Source organism: Netta rufina (genome assembly GCF_964035555.1).
Source record: "Netta rufina genome assembly, chromosome: Z".
Lineage (NCBI taxonomy): Eukaryota > Metazoa > Chordata > Aves > Anseriformes > Anatidae > Netta > Netta rufina.
The window spans coordinates 67,277,651-67,293,214 of record NC_140126.1 but is presented as its reverse complement, the minus strand read 5'-3'; the positions used below and the strand labels follow the sequence as shown (position 1 = coordinate 67,293,214).

Sequence of the window (15,564 nt, the reverse complement as noted above, 5' to 3'; positions counted from 1 at the left end):
AACAAAATTTGAGCTAGAAACTCAGTGTTGAACAGTCTAATCAGGCTAGATGGGTGAGAAAGAGGCATGACAGACATTCTCAAAGCTATTAAGTCCACAGAAAGAGGAAGAAAAGGTCAGTGAAGGACTATGCAGTTTGGCAGAGCATCTGTAATTGGAAAACATGCCTTTTTGCCCTTTACTGTTGTTGTCTGAATAATTTTTAAAGACGCAGCATGCCTGTTGTCCAACACTGAAAGTTAAGCAAGAGTTGAAACGTGCCGTTTCCAACTGAGGACACAAAAGACACAGGAAGGAGAAGCACTTTTGAAAATCCAGCCACTGTTTTACGGCCTCTGGCCAAAAAGCCACTGAAACACTCGCTGAGCATCAATCACTTGGGTAGCCCCTCTGACTTCATGGCAGGGGAAACAGCCACCTGCTTTATTATGTACCTGTTGTCAGATGTGAAGATATAGTGAAGACGTTCACTATATAATAGGAAGAATAACAGATTCATTTTCCTATTTTACTCTATGCATGTGCCATTCTGAAAGTAAGGAGTCCATTTTCCTGCATATTTTAGTATTTCAGCATTATGGTTACACATGTAATATTCATGCATGCAATAATAAGGATCAGACTATGCTTTTCATGTAGATGGGGAGTAACTATTATACTGTATATAGCATACACACCTAGAATAGAACACTACATAGTTTGCCCTGCATCTAGTCATACACAATTTGTTCAATTTCTCTACACCATAAATATGTTTTTTCACATATATGATTTTGAGTTTCTCCCACAGAAACTCTCCAGAGCAGGCAAAGGGACAATAATGGAAACACTAGTGAGAGAACGTTACAACACTTATCCTGCAACTCAGTTCATTATGTCTCTATAAGGAATTGGCACACTCAAGATGTGAAATCATGAAATACAACTCACAGTCTAAAAATACTTTGGAACTGAGCCTACCAGGGACCATGGGTTCCTTTCTATTGCAACAATACTGTGAAGAAAAAAAGGCTTGTGGTTAAGCTAAACAACATACAAAGAAAAGAAAATGGAAACACAAAAGTTTAATATCTTGTTAAAACAATTAGTAATTCTTCACAAAATTTAGTCCAGAAACCACTACAACTAAAACACTTATGATCATTTGTAACTAACTGTTCATTTTTAGGAAAGCTCTTGAATTTTTGTTTCCTAAATATTTCACGGTTTTCAACAGGTATTTGTTATTCACAAATAACATCTAATTCAGCAGCTGACAGAAGTTGGGACTGCTCTTAGTTTTTGTTTGCCTGTTCTTAATGAGAACTTATTTCATTATTCTATATGAGAATTCTCTGTTTCTCTAAGACATAAGCAGAGATACCAGTGCCTTGGTAACTTGGCAGAAGCTTGATGGATTCCTGCTGTACCATGCATGTGCCAGGTAACATGCAGGAAGAGTCTTGCTGAAAACATGTGACAGAGGCTCATTTCAGTTAGAAATAAAACTTTTAAACATCAACATTCACAAGGAAAGAAAATTCTGGCAGAAAGGCTGGCTTGGATTGACAGAAATATTTTAATCTTTTCTCAAATTTTACTTATTATTATTTCACATAATGATACACAATCATTTTGATTTAAAATTAAAATGCCATTCTGAAATGGAAGTATTAATATATTCTTTCCATAAATATTGCAAAAATACTACTTTTTTTTTTTTTCCCCTCAGATTTTACAAAATACTATTCTGGAGATACTAACGCCATTATAGCTTCATATTAGCTTTGGAGCAGCATCTACCTGACGCTTATCTACAACTCTATTACATGTAAAATATAACAGGAAGTTAGTTGATTTTTTCACCTGTTTTCTGATCCTATCCCTCTATATTTATTAGCAACCAAATTTCAGTCATGGACTCCAGATTTGTTTTCTGCAACCACTGGCAAGAACCAAAGTAGTTCCTTGATAGCTTTCTAAAAATGGAAAAAAAAAAAAAAAAAAAAAAAAAAAAAGGAGAGAGAGAGAAATTAAAGATAAATGGATTTTTTATGATTAAATTGCCTAGCAGTTTATACTAACTTGTGTAGGTGTTCCTTAAACAAAATATCCCATGAAATAAATATAACTTTAATAAAAATGGATCCTACACAAGTACAGAGCCAACCAGGCCAGGACCATGAACAGCTCTGAAGCAGTCGCTTCCAGCTGAGGCTCAGGTGAGTCTTTCTGTTGGAGAGGTCCCATGCACCTTCCTGGCAAGGAAGGAAGGGCAGTAGCACTGAGCTTCTGCAAGCTGGCAGAAACAAGATGCAGGAGAGGCTGACCTAAGAGCAGCATGCATGGGAGGCACTTACGGCTAAACAGCCTCGGTAGTAGAAAGAGAAAATGGGCTAGTAAAAATCAATGCTTCACATCCCTGGGCACTGTACAAAGAAGAGTAGAAGGATGTAAAAGACTCAGAAAAGGAGCTGATTAGGCAACTTCCAGAAAAACTCAGAATTTTCTTGACACGTGACATATCTATTAATAACAGTACAGCATAAAATCTCAGGACTAAAACTATAAGAAAATGTGAATTTATTCTAAAAAAAAAAAAACCACTCAGTTTTCCCTAGGAACTTTCCATCTAAAAGAAAGGAAGCATCTTTAATTTCACCTACCTTGTTTTAAAGTAATATATTGAAATTAAAACGAATATTTCACTGGTTACAAAAAATACAGTTTCTTGAGATTCTTCTGCCTCTACCCGATTTTGACCTTTCTTCTACTGATAATGATATCTAAAAGACAAAAATTCTGTGAAAATCCCTCTATCTACTACAACCTTTTTTTCTTAAATCAAGAGTTATAAACAAACACATAAAAGTACTTTTCTTTTCCTTTTTGAGCAGGCAAATGAATTTCTATTTCCCTGGAAACTAAAAATAAAAAATAAAAATTTGGAAGTTTAATTCAATTATTAATGTTGAATGCAATTCCAGTTGAAAAATCCACTAGAAAATTGTAAAATACCACTGACCTAGAAAGCTCCTCCCACAAAATCTCTATTTTAATTAAGTCACATTTTCAGATGAAAGTATTTTGGTAAAAACAACACTGGCTCTGAAAACAGTTTCTTCGTTTATTCTCAGTGCAGGCTAACACCATCAGCATTTACAGACAGCAGTTGAACAAACACGAAGATAGGCCACTCTATCTTATTGCCTCTCCCCCAACCCCTGCAGTATGCTGATCTGTCTCAACTGTTCTGCACCAGAAAGCTGAACCAGTAAAGAACTGAGTCACTCAGCCTATTTATTTGTCTGCCAACGACTGCTTGTTCCCTACAATACATTTTCCAGTACTTTATCCAGTCTGTTTGAAAAATGTCTCAAGGGATGAAGAAACTTAGGAAAGCATTTTACAGCCAGGTGGAGCTCCTAGTTAGGAAGTGTTTCCAATTACTCAGCCAAACTCCCTTTTTCTTTTCTTTCTTTCCTTTTTTTTTTTTTTTTTTTTTTTTTTTTTTCTATTTTAATGCTCCAGGTTCTAGTGGCACTCTGATGTTCCAGGTTATTGTTAGATTATTATTAGTGTTTGCAAAAGCACAGGGTAGAGATGGCTGATGCTAAATAGTCAGTGTGTGCAATAAGGCAATTTAAACATCAGAATCTGAGTGGGGGTCATGCTGTAAAACCATTCCCAGCTTCCAGCCCAGAGATCAGGTAGAGATAACAACTCCTGCTATTTATCCTAAACTTATGTCCTGTTCTGTTTTTTAGCTTCATTCCACCCAGTGGCCTTAACTGTTACAGCAAACAAGGGAGAGCACGTGAATATTTCCTTCATCAGAATGGCAGCAAAAGAGGAAGATGCAGTGATCTACAAAAATGGTAATTAACCTCTCCTCTTCCTACTATCGTTGTCTTAGCCACCTGCCACATTCCTTGAGGCATAACTCCTTATGCATCTAATGTTCCCTAAAGGAATTATTTCCAATATCTAAATAGTGAAATTGTTTGATTTATTTCTCTTCCACCAGAATGTCCAATGCCTTTGCTTGGTTCCTTTTTCATTCCTTTTTTGTTTCTTTCTCTATCCCCTCATATCTTTTTTTTTTTTTTTTTTTTTTTTTTTTCCCTCAGAAGGTTTATTTACTGAATCTGTCTTTGCATTTCTACTGCTTCTCAACTGCATACCATTCCCTCTTCAAATGGCTTTCAGAGGCCATTGAGCTTCTGTGACGCTTTTTAGATTAAGAAATTAAGCACTAGTAACCTGCTGATAGAAAGGCAGAACTGTGAACAGAACTTTATCTTCCCTTCATCCAACTACAAAAATAGTCAGGTTGTAGAATTTATGACACCAGCTTTTCTGTCTAACATAGCACCTAAATCACATGTAACTAACTCAGTGCTCAGCTGCACATTGCTGCTGCCCAGCACTTGGAAATATGTGCAGTTTGCTGTGTACCTCCTGTAGAAATGGAGGTAGCTAAAATTCAGTGCAATCATATTTAACCAGAATGTTAAATGTCAGCAAATTCTAGCTGTGGAAAGCACATGTAACAACATTCTGCTCCGTCTTTGTCTACTGACAGTCTAGTTCACAGTGAACTACCAGGAGATAGGGAGTAAGTAGAGCAGGATGATGTCAGTATGTGCCAGCACACCGCAGAAGACTGCATGCAGTCAGTCAGCTTCAGTCCCACTTACTGAACACTCACAGCTCCTTTCTGCAGGCTGGGAGAAAAAAATCACTTGTCCTTTCAGGGTCCCCAAGGAAATTTTGTGACCCCCCTGTCAGCATTTTCCCATGCAAGTTCCAGCTGGTATGTTGGTGCAGGAGTGTTTACATCCTGGTGCTGCCTTAGCTGGGGCTCCAACTGGAAATTTGGCAAAAAGCCTCAAATTAACTCTGGACAGTAGGTCAAGTCCTCCACCTGAGACTGCAGCTGAAATATCATCCCAGAGGATTCCTGATACAGCACCTGGCAGAGAACAGAAAAAGCATGTCCTGATACATTTAACTGTTGCTGTCTTTTGCCTCAGTCATTTAAAGTAATGCTTCCCCCTTGCAAACCCTCACAAAGGTTTTCCAGTGAACAAAACTGGTCTGTTAAACAAAATTGTGTTAAGACATTGACATAACATGGGCCATCATAGAAAATGAGCCACAGAAAGTGACCCTTGCTAATGCAATGCTAGCATAAGGCTTTCTTAATACTTTGCTGTCAGCATTGTTTGCAGATTATGACTCAAAAGACATGCAAGCAAACAAAAACAGTTCCAGAACTAATCCCTTGCATTCATCTTCTTTGGCCCTGTTTCCTTGATGAAGGAAACATCAGACTTGTTGTCGTGGTCTTATCTTCCTGCTGTTTTGACTGTGACTCTCAACAAATTTTAATCTTTCAAGGCTGCCTGAAGTTTGACTGCTAGGTAGTATGATCCCAGACAGTGAGCACCTGCTTATCTTCAGCCTGTGCATTATTTCAGCATAGTGAAAAAAGGTCTGTGGCTCCTTACCAGGTTCCATTACCACAATAAATGTGAGGAGATGCAGAACATACAAGCGTTTGGTTTGTGGTAGTATTATCTGGTCCACGGCCACTCAACATAAAAGACTGAGATGGGAAATAAGAGAAGTAATAAATAACCAGATGCACAAACCCTAAGAAGCAGCAGATAACAGAGACAACACCGAAGGCCAGAGTTCTCCAGCTGCTGAGAGAAAGAACACCACACGCTGAGGAGCTTCAACTAGAGCTGATAAGAAGGGGGATTATCATGGTTCTCAAGGAAAAAAGGGCAAATTTATAATGAGATGATCAAAGGAGACTGGGAATGAGTGAAATAACTGTATGTTTGGGGACAGAGCCAATGGGGGGAAAGCAAAGTGGAAAGTAACAAGCATTGGAGAAAGGTGCAGAGAGCAGGTAAAAGGTGTCACTTGCACCAGTGTATGCTGCGAGCCAGGACACTTGCCTGGCACAGCCTTGCTCTACAGTTAGTCTGACCTTATTAAACTGTAGTCTTAATTATTCTTCGACATGAGTGCGCACATCTAACATGTCTGTGCATGTCTATATTCTGCTGGTGACCTTCAGGCCAGATCAGAAGGCAGGCAGCACAACAGGACTAACTCCTCACAACTGGAAATGCATGCCTGGAAACAAAGGGTCTTTGTAGGGCCAGCAGATGGTGACACTGGGTGTCTATGTCCAATTACGGCAGGGACCTTTGTGAGCCAGTGTTTGTGAGCATGTACACATATGTTTTGGTGATTGCTGGCTGGAACAGGCATCAGTAGGCTGCAGCAGCCTTGCTGCAACAGATTGGGGTGGGAGGACTCCCTGGCGTCCTAAGTGCACTAGATGGAGCTTCTGTTTGACAGCAACCCATGTTCAAATGTTGTTACTTGGTGATCCAGAGGGATGGGAGAAGACTAAATGTTTTCACCTTACTTAGCAAGCATGCATGACCAGCTACAGCAAACCTAGACTAATACAGACAAGCTCCCTTGGTGGGGGAAAAAAAAAAAAAAAAAAGAGTTAAGTTTTATATTAAGTTTTATATTAATATTTCATATTAAGTTTGTGAAGAAATGATAAAGCTGTACTATTGTCTTCCTGTAAATCTCTGAGCTACTGAGATTAAATAGGACCTGCCCAGCATTTGCTGTTTGACTCCCAGCCACACTAGGGCTTCTTACAGGGAGTCACCCTGACTTCAAGGAAGCCCAAGGAATAAAAAGCTTTTAACCACAAGACTACTAGCAACATTCTTGTAAAGCACTGCTTAACTCCAAGCTGTTTGCACCATTCATCTGCTACATCTCAAGATTCAGCTTCCTTTTCACTTGTACCTCTCCAACTACCAAGAACTAGCACAGTTAAAGAGCTGCCAGCAAATTCGTAACTCATGAATATATTCTGCTGCTTAATTCATCCCAGCTGTCCTTCCTCAGTGACCAACTCAACCTTGCTCTGGCTGTAAATGCTGAATGACTTCTGTCCTCTGTATCTGTGTGCTCCTTCCCCAGGTTCCTTCATTCACTCCGTGCCCAGGCATGAAGTGCCAGGCGAGCTGGAAGTCTCCTATCCTCATGTTCAACCACAGGATGCAGGGGTTTACTCTGCCAGATATATAGGAGGAAACCTTTTTACTTCTGCTTACACAAGGCTTATTGTAAGACGTAAGTTCCGTTACTGTGTGCTAATGATTAATTGTTTAATGTTGTAATGAATCTGACTTGAAATCTACACTGTGCCCAAATAAGGCCCAGAATCTTCCTTGGCATGAGCTGCCATCAGCTTATGTCATAAGAATTTTTTTCCCAACAATCTTCAGTATAAGCTGATCATGATTTAAGCAGCTGAGAGAAAAAACAAACAAACAAACAAAAAAAACCCCACAACCTTCAAATTTAGGTTCAATTCATCTAACTATTGCCAAGAGAGACAGTTCTTTTCTCAGCAACTCAGCTTTTCAAATATCAAGCAATTAGGAACAAAGAAGGCAGCACAGGGTCTCTCATGAATATATGATGTGGATATGAGCAAAAATTACAAATTTTCAAATGTCTCTGTTCTTTATGGTAAGTTATATCCAAACTCCATCTATTCTAAAATAATCTTAGCATACAGCATTGCAATTTCACAAACTACCCCAGTTTGTTTAAAATTGCCATAGTTAGCCATTAAAGCTCAACTCCCAGTGGAAAACTGGACCACTTCACAATGCAAGTGGACATTTTTTCTTAAGCATTATAGATGTCTGGTAGCCTATGCTGCCATGCCCTATTTCATCAGATATAAAGAAAATTATATTCTATTAACTTGAATAGAAATGTAAAATTGATGTGTGAAAATAAATAGCTATTAAAGCATTTTATATGATGGACAAAATGTTTCTGAAAGTAAAACATACTTTACTTGCTAGCATCCACAGGATATCCAGGAGTTGCAAATGAATCAATGTAAAGCCCCAGATTTGGATTCTGAAGCTATGACCAGCTTACAAAATAAAATATAAAAAGGTCTGTTCTCTGCTCCAGTGCCAAGTTGCACAGCAGATGACTTGCCCATATACTGCCCACAAATTCTCTCCCATCCCTTGGAACTGCTCAAAAGCCCTGTGCATCCTGCCTATTAGGAAAACTCCTTGGGTGTAGTCTGGGACAGTTGTAGGGAACACACTAACAGTAAAGAGAAGGAATGATTTAGCCACTGCTTAGACACATGTTCAGGCTTTCTCTGAGTTACTGTTATAGGCATAGATTGATGATTTTAAGAAAGGTTTTTTTTTTTTGTTTGTTTGGTTTTTTTTTGTTTTTTTTTTTTTTTTTTTTGTTTTTTGTTTGTTTGTTTGCTTGTTTGTTTTTCCCTAAGTATGCACATTTAGTAATTTCATTTTTGGAGAAGGGGGAGACAAAACTCCCCCTGGGAGACAAAAATACCATGTTGACTCGTTAAATGTATGCTGAAATCTAAAAGAGCTGTTCCAAGATTTAATTAGCTAAATTACTCCAGTTTTAGTGAGCCTATTTCAGTTTCCACTTTACCATCTTCTCTGTTCTAGTTTTACAGTAGAGAAAGTCATGAAGATCACTTTCTGTGATGTACAAAACATTGTTACAAATCAAATACTGAAAACTGTGGAGTCCTCTCAACACTGATTTCAAAAGCAACTCTATGAATTTTGTATCTTTCAGGGATTTGTTAAGCATTTGCATGATGAGGCAACACACTCCTGTAGTGAAGCTAAGAGGTTGAGTTTTGCTTCTTTTAAATCAGTAGCAAAACTCTCACTGGCAGGATTCATGGTAGCAGTATCTTTTTAAATTAGGAAGTGGGAAAGAAAATCCTGACATCCTGCATCAAAACTGATATATATACTGACTGCTCTTAGTCCATTTTTTCTAGAAACATGTCATCAGTTGATTGATCCTTATACAGGCCCAGTGAAGACAGTAAAGATATAGCAGAGGTGAACCTGCTCTATTGAGCTTTCAAGAAAAATACTGCTACAGAAAAAAATCATCACTTGCCAAATGCTGGTATAATGCCAGTGATGCCAAGGTTGGACCTGCTGGCTTAATATTGGTACATCCAGCTGCAGGTGAAACCTGGAGCTTTTGTAGGTCTCAAATCCCTGCTATAAGAACAGGGAAACATGTTTTTTACATGAAACATGATTACATGAAACATCTTTGCCAACTTCCAAACTTACTTTCCTAAACTAAAAATAAATAAAGAAATAAATCTACCTCTGATTTCAGAAAAGGAAGACTTTCACAGTTCCTTCTCTGAAAATGGTAGGTGGTGTATCTGTGTACTACACAGTTGATCTGCTCCAGAAAAAGGAAAACTTCCACAATGAAAAAAGTGTCTCTTCATACTAAGCCAGTTGGCCAGCATTTTGGGGTGGGAGCATATGGATCATACTATCACTTATTTTACTGCTTGACTGGTTATTGAATGAGGAGACAACAAACATGTCATTATATTTCTGCATAAAAGGATGTGAAGCTCAGAAATGGGGCCCTTCCTGTAGCTCCCACTGCCCTTCCTGCATGAACAATGGCATTTGTCATGAAGATACTGGGGAATGCATCTGTCCTCCAGGTTTTATGGGAAAAACATGTGAGAAAGGTAAGCGAATATTCTCTTCACAGATTGCTTATTAATTTGTGCACTGTAATAGAAGTTGGCAGAATGCAGTAGCCTTGTTTCACTCTTTATAGCTATCACATTTACAGCTGGTGCTGGAGACAAGACAGTGTTGGGTGAGATGAACCTGGAATTAGCATAGCAGCTCTTGTAGTTAAGACAAATGTTTCCAATTCCTCCAAAATAAGCATGCTTGAAGCTGCTGACTGACTGTTAAATGCATGATAGACTGCGGAATCTTAAGCATACACTGGCACTGGGAAATGAAGTCCTGTGACAGATTCCGAGGCTACTCCTGAACAAGCTGCCACCTGGTCAGAGGGTGAATTGTCTCTGGAGGAGCGTATCAATAATATATGTCTGCTTGGGCATATCTGTGTCTGTGTCAATTAGTTTGGATTCTGGAGTAATTGGAGCAGGAGCACACTGCACACTGATCTGTCCAAGCAACTTACGAGTACAATGCTAAATATGTACCGAAATATTCTGACCAAATTGCAGTGCTGTAAATACTACAACTCAACTATTGGAATAGATGACACCTGAACCACTCTAATTACTCACTGGTCATAGCAGAGAAGCAAAACCTTGAGCAGTTTTATATGCACTGGCTTCTAAGAAGGAGATTTGGTTTTCAAAGCATTGTTTGCCCATTCAATATTAATATCAATATTTATTGATATTATATTTAATATTAATATCAATATTTAATTCAATTATTAAAGGCTTACGAAGAGGGTTTGTTGCTGAAGTTCTATGCCCAAATATCCAAAGCAATAGAAGCTTTGATGACGGGTTCTTATATGGCAGAAAGCAATGTTTGTTTCAGCTGGCAGAACTTACCATTAGTGCAGCAATGCCTTACGATGTTTTGGAAGTTAATAGATCTAGTATCTGGATGGTAAAAATATAACTTTTATTTTAATTCATGTTTTCTATTGTCTAAAGCTGTATCATTGGAAGCATTAGCTCTCTTGCAGACTTACTGCTCTTGGATCTTTCACTCTCTTCCCTTCAATAGCTTGTGGAGCCAATACATTTGGCAAAACATGTGAAGAGAGCTGCAAAGAAAACTATGGCTGCAAAAACTATATGTTCTGTCTGCCAGATCCATATGGTTGTTCTTGTGCCACAGGATGGATGGGACTGGAATGTGATAAAGGTATAGTCAAAAATATGGGGAATGGTGAAGAGTCCTTAATGTGCTACACGTATGAAACACAGAAGGAAACTAACAGAGGAGAGTAAGAGAGGGAAATGTTTCCATTCTGTAAAAAAAGGGATAATAACATTTAATTACCTCAGAGGAGTATTTCAGATCCTCAAAAGAAAGATTAAGCAAAGTTGCAAACTATTCAAAATTTTCAGCAAAATGAATTGATGTTGTAACATCAGCTCTGATAACAGCTATAGCCCTGCCATAATTCTACATGTCACACTGAGCTATTCACTGTCAATCACATATCCAACTACTGGGCAATAATTAGCCTTGTTCATTTCTATTAGACTGAAATCTCTTTGGGACATGATGCACATCTTCATGCACGTGTAAGTTCTATGATTCATTGGTGCTGTTAACACTGATGAAGTTTTGACACTACCACAGTGCAAGTGTGAAACCACAGTGGATGTCAAAGAAGTTTCCATATTTCCATCTAGCTTACAAATGACAGGCAGGGATATAAATATGCTCTATATTTCATGTTATTTGCTCTCTAGATGCTCTGTGGATGACTTAGTGCTGCTACATAGAGTTTCAAACTCAACCCAGCTGAGGGAAGTAAACTCTACTGGAGAGAATTTATGCATGAAATTGAAAACTTATGGAAGACATTATCTAGTACCTTTACACTAACTGGCAACATATGTACTTGCAGAGTGCAAACCTGGTTTTTATGGATCAGATTGCAAACTCAGATGTAATTGTCACAATCGAGGGACGTGCGACAGATTTAAGGGCTGCATCTGCTCCCTTGGATGGCATGGTCTGCAATGTGAAAAAGAAGGTAAAGCAAGGTAACACGGTAGTAAATGACTTTTCCCCAGTGTAACTGAAACAGATCTTCATGATGGTGTAGCATTTCCACTTCAGGCTGGTATCCTTATGCTGTCAATTACATTCCAAGGGCCCACATGTATCTGTATACCTTTATTGTAGTGTGGTGTTTCTGAGCATTATATGATGCATTTTATAGGCCAGCATGCTACAGTTACATCTGACTTAGAGCAGACTTATATCTGCTGCTTACACCAGGTAAAGGATTGCTAATAGGCTGAGGGAGGTGATCCTTCAGCTCTGCTCAGCATTCGTGATGCCATACTTGGAGTGCTGGGTATGGTTCTGGGACCCCCAGCAACCATACAGCAACCGTATCAGGAAGAGCCCAAAAATGGCCACGAAGTTGATGAAGGGACTGGAGCACCTCTCCCATGAGGAAAGATTGAGGGAGTTGGGACTGGAGAAAAGAAGGCTTGGGGCTATCTTACCAATGTGTGTTAATACCTGACAGGAAGGTGCAAAGAAAATGGAGCCAGGCACTTTTCAGTGGTGTCCAATGACAAGACAGGAGGCAGTGGACACAAAATGAAACACAGGAGGTTCCCCCTGAACATCAGGAAACGTTTCACTGTGTGGGTGACCAAGCACTGACACAGGTTGCCCAGAGAAGCTGTGGAGTCTCCCTCCCTGGAGGTCTTCAAAAGCTGCCTGGACATGGGCCTGAGCAACCTGCTCTAGGTGTCACTTGAGCAGGGGGTTGGACCAGGTGACCTCCAGAGGTCCCTTCCAACCTCAATCATTCAGGGATTTTGTGACTTGCTTTCATTAAATGTAGTGTTACAGTCCTTACTCTGTAGGCTTTGACATCAGCCTTAATATCAATTACTGAAAGGAGCTGGACATCCTACTATCAGCTTTTGGATAGGTTTGTGCTGTTTTACCTTTAAGGTTTATTGCATACCTGTTACTCAGCTGCACACACTCCTACAGCACCAGGTTCATGATCTGAAATTGATGACAGAGACACTAGGACTACCCCAGAGCTTAAAGCAGCTCTGCCTCTTTGACAGAGTTAGGCTTGCAAAGCTGGATGTACTTCATTCAGAATACATTTGGATTCAGGCAAGGCTGGCACACAGCATTTTATGAAATGCACTCAGCAACTATCATTTCTGCTTGTTAAATAAAGTGACGAATTCATTGTTAACTTTTAAAAGTTTTCAAACACATGCACACAAAAAGTAATAAATAAATAAATAAATAAATAAATAAAACAGCCAAAGAAACAAAGCCATGACACAACCAGCTGAACTACACCATTGTGATCCAACTGCTCTTGTGAAAAGACATAATGGAGAGCTAATAGTTACTACACATTCATTGCAAATTGTGTGCATGATTTTGCCATAAGTAGTGTGTGTGTGCTTAGAATATAAAAAGGTACAAGAAAGAGAGGGAACGAAAGAGGAAATGAAGAATGCATAGAGGGGTTGTTTCTTCTCACATGCTCTTTACTCTGTTATAACAGTGTTGACTTTGGTAAGCTTTGGATATCTGTGGGTATGCTCACATACATGAGGGAGGATCAGATACGTATGCTGCCTAAGCTTTCCAGTGTACATGTGCATTATATGCCTAAGCGTGTTTGATGCTGCCTTTTGAAAGTTCTGTTTGAAGGATGACATTAAAATATTATATATATTCTGCAGGTTCAGCAGATCTTTCACCTCAGATAGAAAACTTACTAGACCCTGTGGAACTCAATTCTGGTGTCGAGTTCAAGCCTTTTTGTATAGCTACTGGAATGCCACTTCCTAAATCTGAAGAATTTAAACTTTTGAAGCAAGATGGAACTGTCCTAAGGGTGGGCTGCTGATTAATTGCTTCCTGTTATTTCTGATATTTATAATGACTTTATCTGTATTTAATGCACACTGTGCTTTATAAGCATAACATGAAATTCCAGTATTCTGAGATTATCATATTGCTTATCACACTGCTCATTGTTTGCTGTTCTTTATTTACTGAGTTCCTGTTCCAAAAAGTTTAAAACTTTGCTAGAATCCACATGACTTACAGGGCTAGCAAAAACAAACAAACAAAAAAAGTGATTTAGATGAATGGCTCTCACATAGACTAGGACCTGTTGAACAACCAAATCAGATCATGTTGACATTCCTGAAAATGAGAAAAAAATCTTGACTTGTTGATAAAATTATAAATTATACTTTGAAATATATATAAGTAACTTACTTTTAATTCTGCTCTTCCTCTATGACTAACTGGTAAAAATATAAAATATGTTACTAAATAGGGTAGAAATTAATCATAGTCTCTGAAATACTAGCGATTATTTATTTTTCAATTTTCAATTATTATTTTTAAATAATTTTAAATATTTTTTCAATTATTGAATCTACGTTGTGTATTGAAGTTATGTTTACTATGTAAACACTAAAAGAAGGAATATATATACAGCCTTTGATTTAAACAGATTGAAATCAGATACATGGATTAGGATTTAAATAGAATGAAATCAGATACATGATCAAACACAGCAGTCACCATGTGAGCTTCCTCAACTGTAGAAATAGAATTCACGGACTGAAGCATATATGAATCTATGGAACTGACTTCTATAGAGCCTCTCTAGTGACACCACTAAACCCTAAATGAATTCCGAGACTGTGAGAAAAGTGGAATGGAAAAAATCCGTAATGCCCACAGTTTTCAGGTCCATGTCTTTTTTCTTTTCAGCCTTCCTTAATTGTCACCAGTAATCGCTCTGAAGCTATGTTTACAATTAATCGAGTCCAGCCCCGTGACACAGGAACCTGGGTCTGCAGCGTGCAGACGGTAGCAGGAATGGCAGAGAAACCGTTTCAAGTTACAGTTAAAGGTAAGAGCATAAATCTTTTCTAATATCTTTGCCTCTCTATTTTTAAAAGAAGATTTATAGTCTAACATGGCAGGGCTTGCCATTCCTGAGCTGTAGAAAGATGTCTGAATAAATATGTACAGTCAGAATATAAACATAAGCCTCTTATAAGTGGCACCCTAATTAACTGTATTGGGGTATAAAAGTGTGATGGTAAGGATTAAAAGAATAGGCAATTTTTTATAAAAATTTTTTGAAGAATACAAACAGTGAGTTTTAGGGTCTAAACCCCTGTCTACTTTTTAAGAGTTTGGAAGAGCATCTCCCATTTTCCTGTAGATGTAGGAAGATACCAGAGTTTTACTGATGTAGGGAATTAAAAGGCTGGTTTAATACTTGCATTCTTGCTCAGTTCCTCCTGTGCCACAGTATGCCCCACGGCTGACAGACAGTGGACATAATTTTCTCATTATTGATATCAATGCTGAGTTACATCTTGGAGATGGACCTGTTGTGTCAACAAAACTCCTGTACAAGCCAGCAAAGCGGTATCAGTCCTGGATGTCTGTAGAAGGTAAGATTGTCTAATTCTCTCAAACACAAATTTCACCTACTTACTGAAACATAATTTGGTGTCTGCCCTTGACCCAGATTCAAAAGTCTCTGTAACCTAAAGCTAAATCTTTTATGACTGGCCACGTGGCTCTGCATAACAGTACTGTATAATGTTAATGTGAATGTGGTACACTGACAGTGGTTGGAAGTGTTTATTCAATTTTCAGTAATCAAAAGGTTCCCCCCTTTCTCCCTAAGATAAACAGTACTCAATGCTGGGCCCAGCTGTTGAAGTCCTGTGCAAATTCCAGTTTTTCAAAAGCAGTGAGCAGTATGGAGAGGTACTGAAGCATCTGCTGTATTCCTGTATGCTTATTGTGCCCTTCACTGCAACAAATATTTTACGTAAATAATGATTAGGAATGGTATGGGTAAAGTGAAGCCTGCTTGTGAGTGAGATGACCACTTTGTCTAAAATAGTACAGGAAACATTAC

At 38.5% G+C, this 15,564-nt stretch overlaps 1 protein-coding gene across 1 annotated transcript in view; it reads left to right on the top strand.

The window, feature by feature from the left end:
• TEK (TEK receptor tyrosine kinase) overlaps window positions 1-15,564 on the top strand; it is a gene marked incomplete at its 5' end in the record, with an annotated part of 40,392 nt that overhangs the window by 14,138 nt on the left and 10,690 nt on the right. The window contains 8 exon segments of the mRNA XM_084304743.1: window positions 3,747-3,857; window positions 7,009-7,161; window positions 9,488-9,619; window positions 10,659-10,799; window positions 11,515-11,643; window positions 13,346-13,500; window positions 14,394-14,535; window positions 14,927-15,088. Coding sequence (XP_084160869.1) covers window positions 3,747-3,857; window positions 7,009-7,161; window positions 9,488-9,619; window positions 10,659-10,799; window positions 11,515-11,643; window positions 13,346-13,500; window positions 14,394-14,535; window positions 14,927-15,088 — 1,125 coding nt within the window.